General features: G+C 35.8%; 1 protein-coding gene across 1 annotated transcript in view; it reads left to right on the plus strand.

Annotated features, from left to right (window-relative positions):
* The window catches only part of LOC149770034 (transient receptor potential cation channel subfamily M member-like 2), a gene marked incomplete at its 3' end in the record, with an annotated part of 72,620 nt that overhangs the window by 29,013 nt on the left and 21,768 nt on the right, over positions 1 to 21,839 (plus strand). The window contains exons 5-9 of the mRNA XM_089949499.1: positions 7,461 to 7,573; positions 9,430 to 9,530; positions 10,389 to 10,614; positions 18,570 to 18,677; positions 20,155 to 20,186. Of these exons, the coding sequence (XP_089805625.1) occupies positions 7,461 to 7,573; positions 9,430 to 9,530; positions 10,389 to 10,614; positions 18,570 to 18,677; positions 20,155 to 20,186 (580 nt within the window). The remainder of the gene's footprint in view (positions 1 to 7,460; positions 7,574 to 9,429; positions 9,531 to 10,388; positions 10,615 to 18,569; positions 18,678 to 20,154; positions 20,187 to 21,839) is intronic.

The raw sequence follows: 21,839 nt of genomic DNA on the forward strand, positions 1-21,839 counted from the left end.
TATGTGGCCGACGCGGAGACCATACTCATCAGGAATCTGATTGTAGAGCAACTCGACATTGTGTCAACTGTGGAAAGAAGCCCACGCCAATTCCATGGATAGTGATACTTGGAAACAGGAGAAGGAATAGAGAGGGTAAAGAACACATCTAACATTCCCTATCCAAAAGCCAACAAACTTTTACAGGCAACAATAGTCAACCTGGCCATTCCTTCTCCGCTGTAGTGAAGAACAATTCCAAAAAAGCGAAGGATACTCAAACACAGATTTACCCGATTCAGCACCAAGCTCTCACACCCATTATCATGCACAAAACAACTCGGCATCTACGCAAAGAACCTTCAATAATATCCCATCACCGAAATTACCAAATAATAAAAACAAATCTCAAGGAAATAAGCAGCAAAATGGGTCAGATGACCCTATCAAACTCTATAATAGGTTTGGAGACATTGAGAGCATGGATGCAGAAGAGACTGCTCCATGCGCTGAATGTAGGTTTAGACCTACCACCAAAATATCCCCCCACTTCCTTCAGAGAAATAAACACACACATTGCCTTCGCGAAAAGTCTTACCTAGCTCCACAATCTTCACTTTAAGTTTAAAATGAAGGACACCATCATACAATGGAACTGTGGAGGACTTAAAGCCAACTAAAACTGCTTTTAAACGAACATGATCCTGCAGTACTATGCCTTCAGGAAACATTCTTGAAAAATAAGGACAACATCACACTTAACAACTACTCCCTGTTTAACACCTACTTTCAAAATGTTGCCAGCTCCTTGGGAGGAGATTCTGTTGTTTTGAAATATAGAGCCCCTCATATCGTCGTCCTTTAAAACAAACACTAGCTATTGCTGTAAGCGTTACTCTATATCGAGCAATTACCGTTTGTGCTATTTACATATCACCACACACCAACAAAGTACCAAATAAATTAGGGGGGCACTGAGTGTCCGAGTTTTCTTAAGCCCTCTTTGTACGGATCACTGCCATCTCACATCTGTCCGCGTCGTTAGAGCCTCCGATTCGGCAAATATGGGTATGTGAAAAAAGCTTGCCATCAGCTTCTCGTGGGTTGGTGGTGCTTTCCAGGTTTATCCAGGGTTCTTCCTCCACCATTAATACTATAGCCTATCGTGTGCTGAAAAATGGTGTTAAACCCCACAACAACAACAACCAAATGAATTATGCAATCGTGTTCAACAACTTTCAGCGACCTTTGTTTCGCTCGGAGATTTTAATGCCCATAACCTCTTATGGGGATCAAATTACATAAGTGACATAGGCCACAAAGTAGAATACTTTCATCCCTAGACAGAATTTGTGTCTATATATCACCAAATCAACAACACATCTACACCAGGAACGAGTACAAACACGTGTATCGATTTGACAATTTCTTCTTCTTCGTTGATATTGGATTATGTATGGAAGATCGCTGATGACCTTCATAGCAGTGATTACTTTCTAATCTACCTTGAAAATATCAACTCTACTACTGATGACGCAATTTCACAATGGAATATAAAGAAGGCCGAATGGGCTAAGTTTGAAACACTCTGGAAAACTAGGCTGAATAAGGATACAGTCTTCAAAGTTAATAACCCTATTCAGCATTTTACATCTATTGTAATAGAGACTGCAGAATAATCCATTTTCAAGTTCTCACCGAACTGTAAAAGAACCCCCAAAACCTTGGGTTGCTAAGGAATTACGGAAGCTATCAGACAATGCCGAGAAACATTGACAAAATTTAACAATCATCCGACACCGGCAAATTTAAGTAAATACCGTACTCTTCGGGCCAAAGTTCGCCGTACAATCAGAAAAGGAAAAGATAATCATGGAAGAAATATGCTTCTTCTTTGAACTTTCGTTCCTCTATTAAGAAAGTTTGGGACATTATCCGCAAATAAACGGAAAGAGAAAACACAATTCTCTCCGACATCTGAAGCTAAATAATAACAATTTTAGTTCAAAACTTGACATAGCAAATTTTCATGCTGACAATTTCTCTAAAAATTCCTCATCATCTAATTATTCCGAAGCCTTCCAAAGAGTATAAAATCAAAATGGTCACGTTTAAAATTCACATCCAACAACTCGGAAAGTTATAACCAAGTGTTCTCACTATTGGAGCTAATGGAGGCTTTAGACAAGGGTCATGATACATATGCTGGGTCTGACGAAAAACATTACCAATATTTGAAACACCTTCCAGAATCATCATTAACATCTCGTTTGAAAATCTTCAATGATTTATGGATTACTGGTAATGAACATAAGATTTGGACAGAAGCAACAGTAAGACCAGTTCCCAAATTAGGTAAGAATAGAGCAGATCCTACCAACTATCTACCCATTGCACTGACAAGCTGTGTCTGCAAAATAATGGAACAAATGATCAATTCTCGAATTGTATGGTACATCGAAACTAACATTCCAATATCTCCTTTCCAACGTAGCTTTTTTTTGTATGGCCGTAGCTCCAGTGACCATTTTGTTGGACAGGAAAAACATATTCATGACGCATTTATCAATAAGGAACATTTAGTAGCGGTTTTCTTTGATTTAGTACAGGCCTATGACAAGACATGGAAGTACTGGGTACTAAATTACCTGCACTATCTGGGTGTCAAAGGCTGTCTGCCCTCTTTGATATCAAACGTTCTCTCAGACAGACAAATTCAAGGTACGAATGGACTCTGCCATCACTGATTTGCACGAGTAAGAGACGGGTGTGCCTCGGGCAGTATTATATCTGTGACGCTTTCCAACATCAAAATCAATAGCATCACCAAATGTTCGTCTTCTGTTGTGGACTGCCCGTTATACGTTGATGATTTTCTAAAGTGTTATCGATCAAAGCACATGCATACAATTGTAAGACAACTACACAAAATATCAACAAGATTCAAAATTAAGACACTACTAACGGTTTCTAATTCTCGAAGTCAAAACCGATATTCATGCATTTCTGTCAGTTACGAAGACATCATGATGAACCTAAACTCAACCTGGAGAGAACGCCTATTCCAGTTGTTGAGGAAAAAAATAAGCTTTTAGATATTTTCTAAGAAAACTGACGTTTATTCCACACCTAAAGAACTTGAAAGCTAAATGCTTGAAATCTCTAGATCTACTCAAAGTAGTAGCGCACACTGACTGTGGTGCTGATAGAAAGGTCATCCTTAATTTATATAGAACGTTTATTCGCTCCAAACTGGACTATGGTTGCGTTGTTTATGGTTCAGCTAGGTAGTCATATTTAAAGATGCTTGAGCCAATTCGTCATCAAGGACTAAGACTCGCTCTGGAAGTGATTAAGACATCATCCTGTGAAAGTCTCCTTGCTGAAGGAAACGAACCACTTTTATCACATCGTGGAGAAATGCTTTCCGCACCTTAAACTCTCAAATTAAGATCAAACCCTCTCTGAACTCTGTCTTTTCTGCTGTTTTGCAACTCGAATACTAAAACTTGTACGAAAAAAAGCCAGACGCGATACCTTCCTTTGGCATTAGAATATCATCCAGCCATGACAGTACAAAATTAATTTTTCCAAAATTCAGCAACGGTCCATCTCCGAAACATCTCCCTGGCTACTTAAACAACCAAAAGTAATTTTTACGATTAAACGATGGAACAAGATCTCAGACAAACTCTTTTGTCTTCCACAATTCTTATCATCAACTCCTCACCGAGCTGACAAACTACAGAAGAATTTATACCAAGGGATCAAAGGATGAGGAAAAGTCTGCTGCAACTTTTATTAGTGGAAAACACACAATACAAGTTCGCTTACCAAATGGCATATCAATGTTTTTTCTGCCGAAATCAGAGCAATAGATCTTGCTCTGCAAGATATTGAAAAGAAACGTATTTTAAACATCATCATCTTCTACGATTCCCTATCAGTACTTCAGTCACTACACAATAGAGAACTTGAGCATCCATTGTTGACCAATGTCTTCGTCAAAAAATACTAAGCTGAGTACCTCCCACATTTTTGTGTAATGTTGTTTACCTAGCCATGATGGTATTAAAGGTAATGAGAAAGCAGATCGGGCTGCTAAAACGGCCCTAACTCAAGAACCATCTCATTTTAAAATACCGTATACTGATTTTAAACTTAGTATCAAAGGGACTTTACGTCAGAAGTGGCACACATCATGGAATGATGCAGTGACTAATAAACTTCACGCCATCAAGCCAACCCTAAGAGAATGGACTCCTTCCTACAAACCATCCGTAGGGAGGTGGTAGTCATTGCAAAAATTCGATTTGGTCATACGCATATGACCCACTCACAAATACTTAAAGGCGAAGACCCATCAGAGTGTGTTTCTTGCAATGGACCATTCACTGTTAAGTACTTTATGATGGAGTGTTTCTACCTGCAACCTACACGTGATCAGTATGACAATATTCATAACATGAAGGAGCTTTTTGATACAATAAACTTCACTTTTATTGTGAAATTCTGGAAAGAAGTTAACATTTAGTCTCAGCTATAAATTTTACGTCATCACCTTGTGCAGTTTTATGTAATGTATATACCGTCCCATTTTCAATACCGTTTCATTTGTCTTCATTAACATACAACATTTACACACCCCTTGATCGGGAAGCTTTATTTTTTACCGTTACTATCTTATCGTTTTAATTTCAACTATTTGGTTTTGATATCGCTCTTCGATATGAAACCTTTTATAATATTTAAACGATCGTACATATAACTTTTTGTACGGCGCTAAACAGCCTAACAGTGCTGGTGCATCGTTAGAATAGAATCAATCAATCAATCTATTTTGCAAATGGGCCAACATGTAGTTTTAACATTTGTTGACACATCAACGGAGTTGACTTTCATTAAGCTTTACAGGAACCATTCAAATTCTGTGTTTTACTGCATTTGTGTTTTTTTGGTGTCTTCTCTGCCGAATATACTTCCATCTAAAGTATTGTGTACACTTTTTTTAAGTACCACACATTAGTATTGTAATATTGATTTACATAAACCAGATTGTGATCATTAGGACATGTTCTTTGTCTTGTTGTGGCTTCCCCGGCAATCATGTGACTCCCATAGTTGACTGATTACGAACGTATTAGTGACCACTCCTTATTAACCATTGGGGCACTTTCTATAAAAAGTCTTTTCTCTGTTCTATGACATTTTCTGCCATGCCTAATTATTTATGGATTCCACATATCTGGCTTCCATTGCAATAAAAAGAAAATGATTACTGACATCTAACAAATAATATTTGATTAACATTTGCTTATGAAACTTTCGTATGTTATGGAATGCTAACACTGCATTTTCGGTTATCACACTATTAAACTTCATATTTTTGTATGTTTCCGCTATATATTGACATTTGAATTTAACTTTGTAACATCATTCTCTTTGACATTCTAACAATGTCCTAACAAGATTTATCTCTTAGGGCGGTCTGCAATCATTTGGGTTTATAACAGCCTGGTTAGAAGTGCATTTGAATCATAAATACCAGATCAGTGTGTTCAATGTTAATGGTGTAGAGGAATGTGAGTAGGATTGGAGATGTAGTGCATATTCTGGTCTCTTGACTGACAAGCATGTTTTGTGGCTAGACCTTACTGTATTATTTAATGCATACACTACATGTCAATGCTAGCTGATTTTGTGTAGCTAATGCTGTTTCTTAATATTCTTTTTATGGTGGAGTTAGAACTTGGTTAACTTGATAGGCTATCATTATTAACTTCATTACACTCTAAGCCTGAAATAAATTTATATGATCCAGGAATATTCGAAATTATAGTTTATATGGCACTAATATTAGGTGGACATAAAATAATGTTATATGTGAAACAACTTTTGATTTAACAAAATATTAATGACAATGACATTGTATTGGTGTGATTCTAATAGTATTCATTGTACTGTTATACTGTATGGATGAATGTATGGTTGCTGGGAACAGATAATTATGGACCAAATAAACGATAAACTTCTGTGGAAACATTGATTTATACTACTCTATAATATAAATGAATCGACATCATTTATGACCTGAATTAATTAGGTGTTTCTTTATATTTCCACACTGTAAAATCAACACTATAAGACAATTACACTGAAGGATGTGATGCACTTGGTACAATATTTAGTTGGTGACAACTATCTCCAACATTACACACAAGATCGATATAAGGATAGTGATGATGCGAACGAAGATTCACAGAAAGAGTCAGATGCAAATGAAGTCCAAAAGAAAGACCACGCTGTCAGTGGAATCCAAATAGATGTGAATAAACTCGAAACGAAACAACAGAATGTGAATGAGATCCAAACAAAAGATCTGACTGCAAATGAAGTCCAAGCGAACAATCCAGGGTCGAATGAACTCCAAAAAAATGAGCAGGATGTGAATGAAAAAAAAACGAAAGGTTGTGAGTGCTTTCTTCTCTATTACACGTTTTCATGCAGCAATATATAACTAATTATCTTGACCTTTCAAGAACTATTTATTCTTTAAGTTTGATAAGCACAATTTATCAAAGAACCTGTCTGTGACTAGTGTTTTGTTTTTCTCCTATTTTAATAAATCCAGGCTTTAGCTACTTGTACCGAATGCTTGATTCTACCCATCAAAGTGGGGTTATTTTGTGCTTCCTGTGCCACACCTACGACTTACGACGCACGTGCACACATTTAAGTACTACCTCACAACATAATCGACTCAACGACCGAATTATCGACCAGTCAAAACAGATCAAAGTGAAGCTGGCACACATTCATTTGAATCATGTTAGTCAATGTAATTAAATCTAGACAATTCTCATACATTGGTGCGAGTCTCCTTTATAAACGAATGAGACAATTATGCCAATAAAGGAGCTTTCTATGTTCATATTTAAACAACATAATGTATATTATGGTCACTTTAAATGTATTAAGTGATATTTACTTTGTGGATAAAATGATTTTCCTAAATTATGTTGCATTAAAGATGTTAGTTTGGGGAAATCACATTTCATAATTAGATGTTTAACTAAAGGTGACCACCTCATATTATTTAGCCTTTGATATTTGTATATGACAAAATCAATTATAAAACAGGTCTGAAAAATATGATACTTCTGAACCTGAGTTTGTGTTTGAGTTTGATAATTTGATTTTGAGTTTGAAAATTTGGGTTTGAGTTTGAAAATTTGTTTCAAAATCACAAACGATTTTACTTTTCAAAGTTCGTTCCTGGTAAGATCAAAGTGTTTCTGACTCATTGTTATGATCTATGTAAGGCAGTGTGATGAGACATGTATATCGAGTATAGTTTTGATTATGCTTGCTTTACTGTTACCTTCTGGACATTGTGACGGTCAATTTGATAATTTTGTTTAATAATGGTATTCAAATTCTAACCTGTTCATAAAAGTTAATATAAACTTTTCTCTCAAAAGGTGAAGAGTTTGCGAAGAAACCCGATTTTGAGAATCCCTGTCATGATCTCTTTATTTGGTCAGTTCTAAACAACCAACAGGATAAAGCCAAGTTGTTCTGGGATAATGGAAAGGTAATCATTTTATATGAATAGGCTGTCGATTTGTGGACATCAGTAACGAGATAACGATATAAAAAAGTTTTGTCAAAGTGCTTCAGCCTGTGGATATGTCTCTCCGTCAATTCCTGACAAAGCTTGATGTACCATCTTCTCCCACAAAGCTTGGAAGATCGTAAGAACATACTGCTTTCTCGTTTACATTTTTGAGGGATATTTCGTTACCGTTTAACACATTAGGGTTACATTGTATTTTGAGAGTTGAGACTGACATCGCTTTCCCTTCCCCACGATTTGTAGGATTTCAACTAAACTTTGTTTAGTATCCAGTTTCACATGTTGATCATTGTTGACTAGTATTGTGGATCAAAATGGAGGCGTAATATTAAATTACTATATTACTATTGACCCTTAAAGACAAAACCTACAGGCCTGATACATTAAATTCTCCTAGACCCCATATTGGCCTACTTAGCATAATGTTAAATTTTCATATACCTAGAATGGGTCATAATGTTAAACTTTCTTAGCATTACATTTCCAAAAGCGCTATAAGTACAAAACAGTTGTAAAGATAAATTTATATTGAGACTATAACGGGCCATCATTAATGTCACTTTCAAATAAATCTCACACTGGCCAGCATGGCCTATTTCTAATTTATGATGTACTCCATATTGCCCCACTATACAATTCTTATACAGATTTATGCTTTTCCAGCTTCAATCGTTCATTGTTGCTAATGTTCACAGGGCATGCATGTGTCAAGTTAATATAGTAGTGAAAACTCCAGATATTTTATTGCAAGCTCATATTGGATAGAGCTATTTTTATTACATATGTATATAAGATTAAGTGTGCTTATCCACATTCTGTGTTTCATGAATTTTCAACAACTGTTATTTTCGACCTCTTAAAAGCCGCTTGACCAGGTTAACACAAAATAGAAAATGGCACTTTGGCATGAAGATCATTCAAGTGTAGACATCAAAATCATATATAATATAACTTAAATAACATTATGTCCACAGCTGATGAACATAATTTGGCCAAATAAATGTAAATAATACCAATATGATATAATCTGCATTGCCAAAATTATACAGCCTCAAAAGGCTTCTTTACAAAATAACTATGACTGAATTATGAATACATCTGCAAACATTATCAAATCATGAAGGCCTTTACATTTTATAGATAGGAGTATGATCATCGACACGGCATGTGTGCTATTACTAAAAGAGAATAAGAAATAAAACACGACTGTAATTACTTTCAAACACGCTACAACAATTCAAAAATCCGAAGCAAAGAAAGTTTGATTACGAACAAGACTCTATCACCCTAAAGTAAAATAAGTAAACTTGACCCACTATGAAGTTTGGGCTTGTTGTTGAGTTTAATTATAGTGGCGTGCGCACAATTGCCACTTGAAGTTTGGGGGACACTATACAAACTTTTGTGTTCTTACAGGTGAAATGGGCAAATGATACTTCATCCAAATGAGCGATATCATAGGAGACTTAGGCGTTTCTTTTATTTGGAATCGTTTTGACATAATCTACGATGTAGCTTTCAGGCGATGGAAAGATAACATTAAATTACTCGAGAAAGGTCATTAATGCAATTTTTAATAATGCAAAAGTAATTGTTTTAGGAGTTTAGGAGGGTATGCTATATTTTCAGCCTCGGCAAATGTGAGTCACCACCGAGATAGATCATCAAAAATAAGTCCTGAATGATATTTTGAAAAACATTCTTGATACATGTAAAAGTAGAATAAATCTCAAGTTAATTTGTTTCAAGTATGAAAGGTTGTAGTATAAAGAAAGTCATCTGGACTATTTATAATATCAGTATGCATTTTACAGGATAAAATCGCTGCTGCCCTAGCTGCACATGCTTTATTTTCTGCCATGGAAAGTCAAATTGATGATCGAGAATTACTAGAAGGAATTGATGACAATAGCACGTAAGATTCATTGCAACCTTTTACATCACATGGAAAACAGTTAGTTAATTATAAACAACATGTTAGCTAATCTTTCCATGATAGTTAATTGTAAACAACATGTTTACGTGGCAGGAGTTCAAGGTTTATCATGTCTACAGTTAACTTGCTTTTGAAAATTTTCTCATTCTATTACGCCATAGGTCAAGTGAAAGTATTCATTAATACGGATTTGATAAACACAAAAAAATCATCATTCTTGTTTTGGATTCTTATGTGAGATATAATTTGAGAGAAATTATTTATTTAGAACATTAATTGATAGTAATAAAGTCTTAATTAACTTTCACGCCTACTTTGGGATTAGTGTGATCTCATTCAAGGACATACTGGAATACAGCATTGTGTTATATCGGAACATTCAGTTTTATTGGAATTCTTTCGAAACATTCTATATTTGTCTATACTTTTTGGACGTGTGATACGGCATTAAAAATAATTTAGACCTTAATTCACTATAATGTATGTGTCGTTTGAATACTCACTTTGCATTGTACTGTAGGCAAATAAATTCCTTGTTGATTGTATGTACATCTGTTTATTTCACTTATTACTGTTGCATAATGTAAGACCTAAAGTCGAACACAGTGTTCGTTTTTTTAAAGTATGAAGAAGTTTTCCCTATTGTCTTTTCTGATCTTTGATTCTATTATCCTTTGCCACAAGGTCAAGAAGCATGGTAACGTTTCCTCAACTCTACAGCTCTATCCTAATGGGCACATTCAGATTTCATCACGTTATGCGTTCGAAGACATTGCCTGGATGGGCATATGACACAGTTTATCTGTTTCTGTTTATTATTTTTACATGTGTTTACAGTGAGTTTATGGCATTAGCCATAAAAGTTGCGAAAAAGTGTTATGAAACTGATCCAAAAAAAACACAGCATCTGATGATTTGCAAGATGAAGCAGTGGGGTAATGCAACATGCATCGAGATTGCCGTGAATGCACGTAACAATGAATTCGTTTCCCTACAAGCATGCTATGATGTCTTCGACGAAATCTGGATGGGAGGATTGAAGCAGGAGAATAGCATAAGCAAAGTAAGTAAAATTCATCACTGCATAAGATTTAGCCAAATGAATTAATGCATACGTTTAGCTCTGCTTGCCTTAAGTTACAAGTATAGTGACTTTTCTGCTATGTCCTGGGTACCGCAGGATCAGAAAAGAATGTTGTTTGTATTGAAAATAGAACATCATCTAAGCACTTATACACCTTTATTGAATTTATTTGACAATAAAGCTAACCTATCTGATTCGGCCCACTTTAGAGGGGTGTCTTGTACTGAAGGTTGCATGCATATCTTTATAACTTAATTGTTTCCATAAAGTGCCTCATATCATTTCACAATTACTGAATATCACGTGACATGAAAAATGCTTGTTTTCCTTTTGGTAATATTTAGGATTTAGAAGAAGTAACTCTTCATTTTAGAGACCTTATCAAATGCGATTGCACTTATTGACATACCATGCAAATAATTATGAAGATCTTGATAAAATATAAGTATATCCACCTTTATTATCTCTGCTTTCATACATTAAATCTAAAGACACATGAACACAAGCACAAGATCGGTAGGAAGTTTAGATCTTACTTTCGTCTCTGCAGACAAATGCTTAGCTAATGTGATTGTTTCAAGTTAGAGGCAACACAGCTCACATTGAAAACGCTTTCACAATTGTTTAATTACAGTTCTTATATTCACGTCTTAAAAGATGCATAGACATATGTGTATTGGCTCAGGAAACTAGAGTTCTGGGTCCAAAAAAATAAGGACAGTTCTGGCTCAGAAAAAGGTGACAAATAATGGATCGATGAAAAATCAGGAGAGTTTTGGGTCAGAAATAGAACAGTTCTGATTCAGAAACAATAAGGACAGTTCTGGCTCAGAAAAAGTACGGACAGTTCTGACTCAAAAACAAATGGCTCGTAAAAATAAGGATAGTTCTGGCTCATAAAGAGAACAGTTCTGGTTCAGAAAAAAATAAGGACAATTTTTGGTTCAGAAGAAATCAAGGTGTTTCAGTGTGATATGAAGGTGAAGTTATGAATTGATAAGACAAGGTATCTAAATGTCTGAGTTTATTAGCAAAATTAGTGAACTGACTCATAAATGACAATGCAAATGATTTTCTGGATAGATATAGTTTATATATTTTGACAAGTCCCTTAATTAAAATTTTTATATTACAGAATATGCCAATTAGGACGATGATATAACTATTATATGATATAAGGTCAATTAGAAAATAAATCACTATATATATATAGTAGCACTTGTTTGGTAGACTTGGATTATTTTTTTTTTTGATATCGTGTGGAGTCTGAGCAGAACAGAAATGCTATATTCGGCGGCCCTTCTCATCAGAAGTAGGTCATTTACCTATACTAAGACGTGGAGTATACGTTTATGTTCCATATATTTGTACTTTTATTTAGAAGTTAATTTGGGAAAACATCAGCGCGGCCTTAGCACGTGTTATCATATATAACGTTACCTGCCTGAGCAGGTCAGCTGGCACAAAGGCATTGTTGTTATTTTCTTAGTATTTAGTAATGACCATATTGGCTGTGATGCAAAACTGCTAGATCAGCAGGATACCCAAAAGCAATTATAAGCTATTCCACCAGCAAAGATGATTGCTATTTTTGTGTTTTCATGTGTCTCTCTCTTGTTCGCTGCAGGCCAACGGGTAAACTTTAATATGAATAGAATGAATCGTACAACTTGGTTTATTACCGGCTGAGGAACATATCGTAGGACAACACCGAAGGAGTGCACTATCACCTACTTTCAGACCTTTGTATGAAAATTTATGATAACGCAGTAGTGAAAGAACTGATTCATTGCGCAAAATGTAGTATTAGTACAGTCTATGAAGAATTATAATTATGCTAATATATCTCAATCTTGATGTAACATCATGTCTATTACAGTATTGTCATTTACAACTAGGAAAGGTTTCTAGTCAACCGAATTAACACATTAATTTCAATATCAGAACATAATCAACGATATAATTAGATCGGTGCCTCTCTCTCTTCATGAAATTTTTTATGGAGCATACTTGCAGGGATCATAAACAGTACACGATGCCCATTTTATCGTGACCACGTCCACTCCCCGGTAGAATTGGCCCGACGTGCCTCACTACGTGTCGTTAGAGGCGACTAAGCAAAGGCAACCTGTTTGCCGTGGGTTGCGTCCTGTGTCGGGGGGGGGGGAGGGGAGGAAAGGATCCTGGTAGTTGAACAAAGGCAATACACTAGTTTAGCCTCCACTTCTTCTAGACGGGTGATAGGGATGGGCCCGGTCTCGACAAATCGGCTGATCACGCCGAGCCCTAGGAAGTCTTTACTTGCTTGCTCACCTTCTTTATCGTTCTCCTTGTATCTCTCTTGATACCACCGTTGCACCTACAGTCTATCTCTTTAGCTTTCTCTTGCCCAAGTCTTTGAAGACTTCATAGAAGGCGGTGGCTTAACGGATCAATCAGGAGGTAATTTTACCGACCCAAGAAGGCGATGGCTTTACGGGTCAATCATACGTAATTGTATCTACTGAGTATAGCATCTGTGTATCCATGGCACGTGAAAAGTGTCCCTTTGTTGGCCACAATGGTCGGTGGAAACACAGGTGCTGAATTTCAAACAATCCAACATGGAAAAAAGAAGTTAAAACAAACGTACACAACTTGTATCAGACTCGGATGACTAACCATGTAATGTGCAGTCATTTCCCCGCTTCATCATTGTACAAACTAACGATACCTCAAAACCGCCAGCTGCACTATCAACGTTTGTGGTCGAAAAGACAATCAAAGGGTGGATTGGCACACCAAAAAGTGTCAAAAAGTTGAAATCGGGTCGCCTTCTTGTTGAGTGTGCAAGCTATTGCTGTAAGCGTCACTCTAAATCGAGTGATTACCTTTGTTCTATTTACATACCATCAAACACCGACCTAGTACCAAATGAATTAGACAGTCTTGTTCAACAACTTCCCACGCTGTTTTTATTTACCCAGAGATTTTAATACCCATAACATTTTTTGGGGATCAAATCACATAAGTGACGGAGGCCAAAAGGTAGAAGACAGTATTTTCTAGAAACGATTTGTATCTATACAACACGAAATCACCTACATATGTACACCCATGAAGGGTTACATACACTTGTATAGATCTGACAATTTGTTCTCCTTCGCTGCTTTTAGATTATGAATGGGAAGGTCACTGATGGCTTTGACAGCAGTGATCATTTTCCAATCTACCTTGAAAAGATCAACTCTGCTATTGATGACGCAATTTTATAATGGAATATTAAGAAGGCCGACTGGGATAAGTCTGAACCACTCTGTAAAACTATGCTGACTGAGGATACAGTCTTCAACGTTACATCTGTTTTAATAGAGATTGCAGAAGAATCCATTCCCAAGTCCTCACCGAACTGTAAAGGAACCCCAAAACCTTGGGTCACTAAGGAATGTAAGGAAGTCATTAGACAAAGCCGAGAAGGACTGAAAAAGTTATCAATCATATGACGCCCGAAGATATAAGTAAACACCGTATTCTTCAGGCGAAAGCCAGCCGTACAATCAAAGAAAGTAAACGAGCACCATGGAAGAACTATGCTTTTTCTTTAAACTCTCGTTCCTCTATTAAGAAAGCTGGGGACACTATCCGCAAAATAAATGGAAAGAGAAAACACAATTCTCTCCGACATATGAAGCTGAATAACAAACATTTTAGTTCAAAACGTGACATAGCAAATATTCTTGCTAACAGTTTTCTAAAACTTCCTGATCATTTAATTATTCAGAAGCCTTACGAAGATAAAAAACTCAAATAAAAAAGTCACGTTTAAAATTCACATCCAACAACTCAGAAAGTTATAACCAAGTGTTCTCACTATTAGAGCTTATGGAGGCTTTAGACAAGGTCAATGATACATCCGCTGGGCCTGACGAAATACATTACCAGTTTTTGAAACACTTTCCAGAATCATCATTGACATCTCTTTTAAAAATGTTTAATGATTAATGGATTACTGGTAATGTATCGAAGATTTGAAAAGAAGCAACGGTAACATCATTTCCCAAACCAGGTAAAGATAAGGCAGATCCTACCAACTATCGACCCATCGCACTGACACGTTGTGTGTGCAAAACAATGGAAGGAATGATCAATTCTCGGCTTGTATGATACTAGGAAACCAACAACTTAATATCTCCTTTTAAAAGTGGCTTTCGTTTTAGCCCGAGCACCGATTACCATCTGGTTAGACTGGAAACAGTTATTTGCACCGCATTTATCAAGAAGGAACATTTAGTAGCGGTTTTCTTTGATTTAGAAAATACCTATGACACGAGAAGAAAGTACTGGATACTAAATGACCTGCACGATCTGGGTGTAAAAGGCTGTCTGCCCTCTTTAATATTAAATGTTCTCTCAAACAGACAATTCTTGGAACGAGTGGGCTCTACCCTCTCAGAAATGCACGAGCAAGAAATGGGTGTGCACCAGGGTAGTATTCGATCTTTGACGCTTTTCAACATCAAAATCAATATCATCACCAAGTGTTTGGCTCCTGGTGTGGATGGCTCGTTATAACTTTATGACTTTCTAAGATGTTATCAATCATAGCACATGCATACAATTGAAAGACAACTACAACAAAATATCAAGAAGATTCAAAATTAGACCAGTACTATCGATTTTCAATGCTCGAAATCCAGAACGGTATTTATGCATTTCTGTCAGTTACGAAGACATCATGCTGAACCTAAACTCACGCTGGACGAAACACCTCATCGAGCTGTTGAGGAAACAAAGTTTTAGGTCTTATCTTCGACAGAAAATTGACTTTATTCCAGACCTAAAGAACTTGAAGCTAAATGCTTGAAATCTCTCCACGTATTCAAGTAGTAGCGCACACTGACTGGGGTGCTGATAGAAAGGTCATCCTCACTTATATAGAACGTTTATTTGCTCCAAACTGGACTATGGTTGCGTTGTTTATGGTTCAGCTAGGAAGTCATATTTGAAAATGTTTGACCAATTCATCGTCAAAGAATAACACTAGCTCTTGGAGAATTTAAGACATTCCGGTGTGAAAGCTTCCTCGATGAAGCGAACTAATCACCTTTATCACATCGTAGAGAAATGCTTTCCGCACAGTATACTCTCAAAATAAGAACAAACTCTCTGAATCCTGCATTTTTCTGCTGTTTTCAACACAAATACAAAACATTGTACGAAAATAAATCAAGCTCCATACCTCCTTTGTCATTAGAATATCATCCAGCCTTGAGAGTACCAAAATTGATCTTTCCAAAATTCAGAAAAAGTCCATCTCCAAAACACCTCCCTGGTTACTTAAACAACCAAAAATACTTTTAACGCTACACGATCGAAAACAATCCGAGACAAACCCTTCCATCTTCCACAACTCTTATCTGGAACTCCTCACGAATTTAAAATCCACAGAAGAAGTTATACCAACGGATCAAAAGGATGAGGAAACCGCTGCTGCAGCCTTTGTTAGTCGACAACACAACACAAGTTCACTTACCAAATGGCATATCAATCTTTTCTTTTGAAATCAGATCAATAGTTCTTGCTCAGCAATATATCAAAAACAAACGTATGTTAAACAGTGTCATCTTCTCCGATCCCCTATCTGTATTTCAGTCACTACGTAATAGAAAACTCGAGAACCCATTATTAACCGAAATTCTCGTCAAAAATACTGAACTGAGTAACTCTCACAATATCGTATACTGCTGATTACCTAGTTGGTATTAAAGGTAACTCAAGAACCATCTGACTTTAAAATACCTTATACTGATTTTAAACCTATCATCAACGAGTCTTTTTGTCAGAAGTGGCATGCATCATGGAATGAAGCAGTGAATCATAAACTTCAAGAAATCAAGCTAACCCCAGGAGAATGAACTCCTTCATACAAAACCATCCGTAGAGAGGAGGTAGTCATTGCAAGAATTCGAATTGGTCATACGCATATAAACCACTCAGACATACTAAAAGGCAAAGATCCACCGGAGTACGTTTATTGCAATGAACCATTGTTAAGCACTTTATGATAGAGTGTATTGACCTGCAACCTCAGCGTGATCAGTATTATAATGTGCATGACAGGAAGGAACTGTTTCATACAATAAACATCAATTGTATTAAAGAATTCTTGAAAGCAGTGAACATTACTCTAAGTTATAACTTGTTTGCCATCACCTTGAGCATTTTTATGTAGTTATTTTTCCTTCTCTTATTTTCAACAACTCTTCATATGTCTTTATTAACATACACCAATTACATTCCCTGTTGATCGGGAAGCTTTATATATTGCCATTAACCATCTTAACGTTTTACTTTCAACTATTTGGTTTTGATATCGCTGGTCGATATAAAACCTTTTGTCATTTTTCAATGACCATGCATATAACCATTTTTATGGCGCTAAATAGCCTGACCTTGCTGGTGCGCCGTGAAAATAATAATTAATCAATCAATCATTTGATGTAATTATAAATAAGCAGATAACATGATGCTATCAAAAAACATTAAAATCTTTGTATCAGTATTGGGAACTCTTTTGGTCCTCATTATAGGCACATATTTTACAAGCACATATTAATGCATAACTAGAACCTGCGTTTGATGAACTTGTTGTTGTTGTGGGATTTAACGCCATTTTTCAGCACACGATAGGCTCTATACATGGCGGCCAGTATTAATGGTGGAGGAAGAGCCCGGGAAAACCCCGGAAAGAATCACCGACCCACGAGAAGCTACTGGCAAGCTTTCTCACGTATCCACATTGGCTGAATCTTAGATTCGAACCGCCGCAGACAGAGGTGAGATGGCAGTGATCCGTAACGAAGACCACTAGGCCACTCGGGGCCCCTTGATGAACTTGAGTATACTGATGTTTATTTAGCTGGTCAATGTTATATGTACTATAGTCCAGTTCATGTTTTTGAAAGTCAAGGTTTTGTGATTACTGTTACTGTTGTACTTTGTTTTACCTAACCTATCATATTCGTACCAGCAGTGTACTCAGCAATATTGTTTAAATTTCGGTCTTTAAATTTCAAGCAGTGTGAGCGATAACTATTGAGCATGAACTATATAAACTGACAGTGTATCCCATTCTTCTGGATGTATGCCTTTCCTCAATTAGATTTTGTACAAAGTCAAGTTCATTTCAAAATCTTGATTGTCTTTAGTTAAAGTTGATCCACTCCTCTGCTTGCTGAAGGGAGACTTTGACCGCTGGATACGGTCTAATGGTATGTGCTTCAAAATAAGAGTCTCATTAGCATAACTGTATCTTCATGTAGGTAACCTGCTTATCTTGTCAAGACATGGCACCAGTAATTCAAATCTTTGCAAAATCGTTTTAATGTGTTCGACTAAGTAAGTAGGAAAATGTAATTTGGTAGGTATATGCTTAAGAACATGTAGATATTCTGATTATATATCTTTGTCAACACACACATTTTCTGAATATGTTCAAGCTTGACAGTTTGAAGAAAACTGAACGCAAAAGTGAACAAAAAACCCACTAGAGGACAACAAAGTAATTTGCTATTCACAGTTGCTTGCATATTTTGATGGCCATATAGTATTTGTATGACTAGTTAAGTTTTTTCTAACTTTGTAAACATTTTGGACCGCAATTTTCTGTCTCTATTGGGTGCAATTGGGTTTTATAACTTAAATCGAATGTCATTGTCGTAATCATTTTACAAGATCAAAGTCATCTGGCAGTCAGAGTTAAATTGTTGGCTATGTTCTTATTCCTTTTTGTTTTAATATGCATGCAACATAAATCCATACAGTATTTCTAAATAGGTCTGATAACAAAATCTTGCCTATGATTGTAACGGTGCTGTGGTAGTTGCATAAGGGCATGTATGTATTGCAAGCAGTTAATTATTTAGGGATACATCTAATAATAATTCCAATTTCAGCTACTGCCATGTATGGTATTTCCTCCTCTGATCCTGCTCTTGGCACGCTTTCAGGAAAAAGCTGATCAGCTCAGTTCAAGTATTGATGCGACGCTACGGGAACGGCAGGTTGAATTACTGCTATTTTATCAACTACTCCTAGATTTTATATGCGCTAACATGAATATGGATTGAGCATCTTTCATTACATTTCCATCTGTCTACACATACCTTCTTGTTTATTTTTGCAGGTCATCGTAATATGGACTGTTGGAATTTTCTCATCATTTATAGGAATTATTGTCCTAGATCTTGGTCTGCCAACATTATATTAGATCTAAATTTGGCATGCGTATTTATATTGTAAAGGCCGTGATACATTTAACTTCCAGCATCATTTACATGTAGTAATATCACAACCTGCTTATCTTATATAACATAGCAATGATGTATAAAAAAATCAGATTTTAACATGCAGCTTTATAAGCATAACAATGTTTGTTTTCCAGCGTTTTGCATCAATTGCAGGAATCAATTTTGAACGAATAATTATACTTTAAATTATTTGTATAGCATTTCACAAAATCATTGATATCAATCTCGATACACGATTACCCACGACTTGATTGATCGTTATTCTGCTTGAGGTGTATCAGTTCGATGTTTCGGCAATTCATTTGGCAATATGCTTACTTGCACCTTTTACCGTAATGCACTTGTTTTCCAGACTGTAACAATTGGGCAGAACTTGTGTTAAGACTTTTGGTAAAGCATTTACATTTGCTTATATTTCTTAAACCCTAAATAGATTTCTAAACACTTGATCTTAGTTATTAAACCTAAAACAACTCATTCTGTAGCATGCATGTTTGTCCTACAACCTATCAAAGTCACAGTCATATAAAGTTATCAATAAGGGCTTGGCTCAAGTATTGTTTCATTTGCTTATTCTGCCTAAATCACTGCTTAAATTTTTTTCATACCTACAATGACACATTTTTAGTCATGACAGTTGAATTTTCATGATGTTCACTCAAATGTTTAACATTGGGATCAACGTCAATGGATTTCTTGGAATTTTGTGATTGTAGGCTCGACTTGCAGGCCCTGACCTTTGTGTTAAATTTCAAAAATGTTTTGCGCTAGCTCCGTCCAGGTATTCAAAATGAGTCACTTACAAGATTTACACGAGTTATTCATCTATTCTAAACAAAACGCAGGTGCTAAGTGCAAAGTTGACTGAGCGTCCAACCAATAGAATTTAAGACTTTGTGTTAGTAACAGTTAACAAAGTAAATCAACTATACAAACCATGTTTCCTTGTTAGTGATGTTATTGCAATTGATCTTGTTTTGTAAAATACACAAAAACGTCCTTACAGTATATACTGCACCCTTTGTATTCACCACAGAAACTTGGGCATATAGGTCTAAGTAAATCTTGGAATCTAAATGTTATATTTCTACTCATCGCGTTTTGTGTTTAAGTATGGCTTTGTTTAATCTTATGAGAAACTATTTGCATGCTCTATTAATTGCTTTAAGTATATATGTTCATATTCGCATTAATTTCTAATTGCATGTATCAACGGATGTGTGTAATCCAGAAGTTATCTTGCTGTCGTTCATCAAAACTACGGTAAATAGTCTTCTTCGGTACTTCCATATTGTATGCATTCTTAATTTTAACAACGAGTCTTGACACATCTTTTCCTTTATTAATTAGTTCATGATCAACAATAAATAGCCACATTTTAGATATCAAAGAAGCACATTCTTTTATTGACAATCATTGTATTCATCTGTAAATTTACATACAGCTTTAACTAATATTGTGGTATTGACCTTGAGAGGAAAATATACATATTGATGTTATGCAGATTCAATTCCTTTACAAACCAGTAATATGATTTTCCAAAGTATATTAGTATTAAAGTTTGCAAACATCTTCTTGAAACTGGTTTAGCCCACATGTCTGCCACTAATTATATAAAACGTCTGAGCTATCAGTAATTAAGGCGAATTGATTTTTTTGGGATATTAGATGCATGTCAATATTATTTCTTTTCCCTTGAAGATTTGTAGGGATATAGAACATTTTCCCGTGAAGAAACCCTAATTGATATATCGGTATTTACGTTTTTCAGCTTAAAAATGACAATATGAAGTTTGTATTTTATTGTGCATTTTGTATCACTTTTTTTCAGAATAAAATGCAACTAATACAGACCACATGCAACATGAATTAAATTGATTTCTATAATGATCCATCCTAAGTTAAATGTAAATTCTTTTGATAGTGTTGTATAGCCAAACCTCAAATTAAATTAAATATTTTCTAAGTTTACTTCAATATATTAATCCGGTTAGAGGTTAAATTTATGACATTTTCAACAGATACTTTTAATTCCAAAGGTTGGTAGTGTACGTACTAGATTTAGTTCCACTTAGTTCCGTGTATATACTTCAACTGCCATTTTTAATGTGATATTACGCTTTGTACTATTTATTATTTCTAGTTCTCTACACAGAATGTTTACAACCGGATGTTTCACAATTTAAAAAATATGTTTACATTATTATTATAATTGTTTACAGACACATAGAACTAATTCACAAATATATGAGTTATGAAAATTTATTTCAAACAAATTTAGGTGGTTATTATTGCTAGTTCCAAATGGTGTTTTCTTCAGTTTCTGGGTGCTACTGCAGTTGTTGGTTGTGGTGTTTGTACTGATTTAGTGTGTCGTTGGGCTTCGTCACTGACCTAATTGTTTAACTATACTTGTTATAAACCAGAAGAGCATATAGGTTGGTCTGTTGTCCGTCATCCGTCGTATGACTATCCATTCGTCAGCACAACTTTGATGTCACAACTGCTTCCTCTTAAGCTATTTGGATGATTGCTCTGAAACGTACACACATTGGTCACATGGCCAAGATGGTCCTAAATAAAAAACATATTTTTACCATAGATGCCTACCGGATAATCTTGGGATCCATCTTTCAAAGATCTCTTACGATATACATTTAGTCCGGAATCACGACCGTGCATATCTGACCAGCAGCACAGCCGACAAGACAACCATCTTGAAAATTGTGTTACTGTTACTTATTCTGAATTGATAGTGATATCAGCACAGGCTTTCCTCTAACCAATTACAAGTTGGTCTTAAAAGAAAACGGTACCTTTGTGATGTCCTATTTTGCCGCCGATCTAATATTAATTATAATCATCACTTTAGCCAGCTGAAAATATTGTTATCGTTACTCCTCAGGAATGGATCGT

Source organism: Sinohyriopsis cumingii, unplaced genomic scaffold (genome assembly GCF_028554795.1).
Source record: "Sinohyriopsis cumingii isolate HCF-2022 unplaced genomic scaffold, ASM2855479v2 utg002822l, whole genome shotgun sequence".
Taxonomy (NCBI): domain Eukaryota; kingdom Metazoa; phylum Mollusca; class Bivalvia; order Unionida; family Unionidae; genus Sinohyriopsis; species Sinohyriopsis cumingii.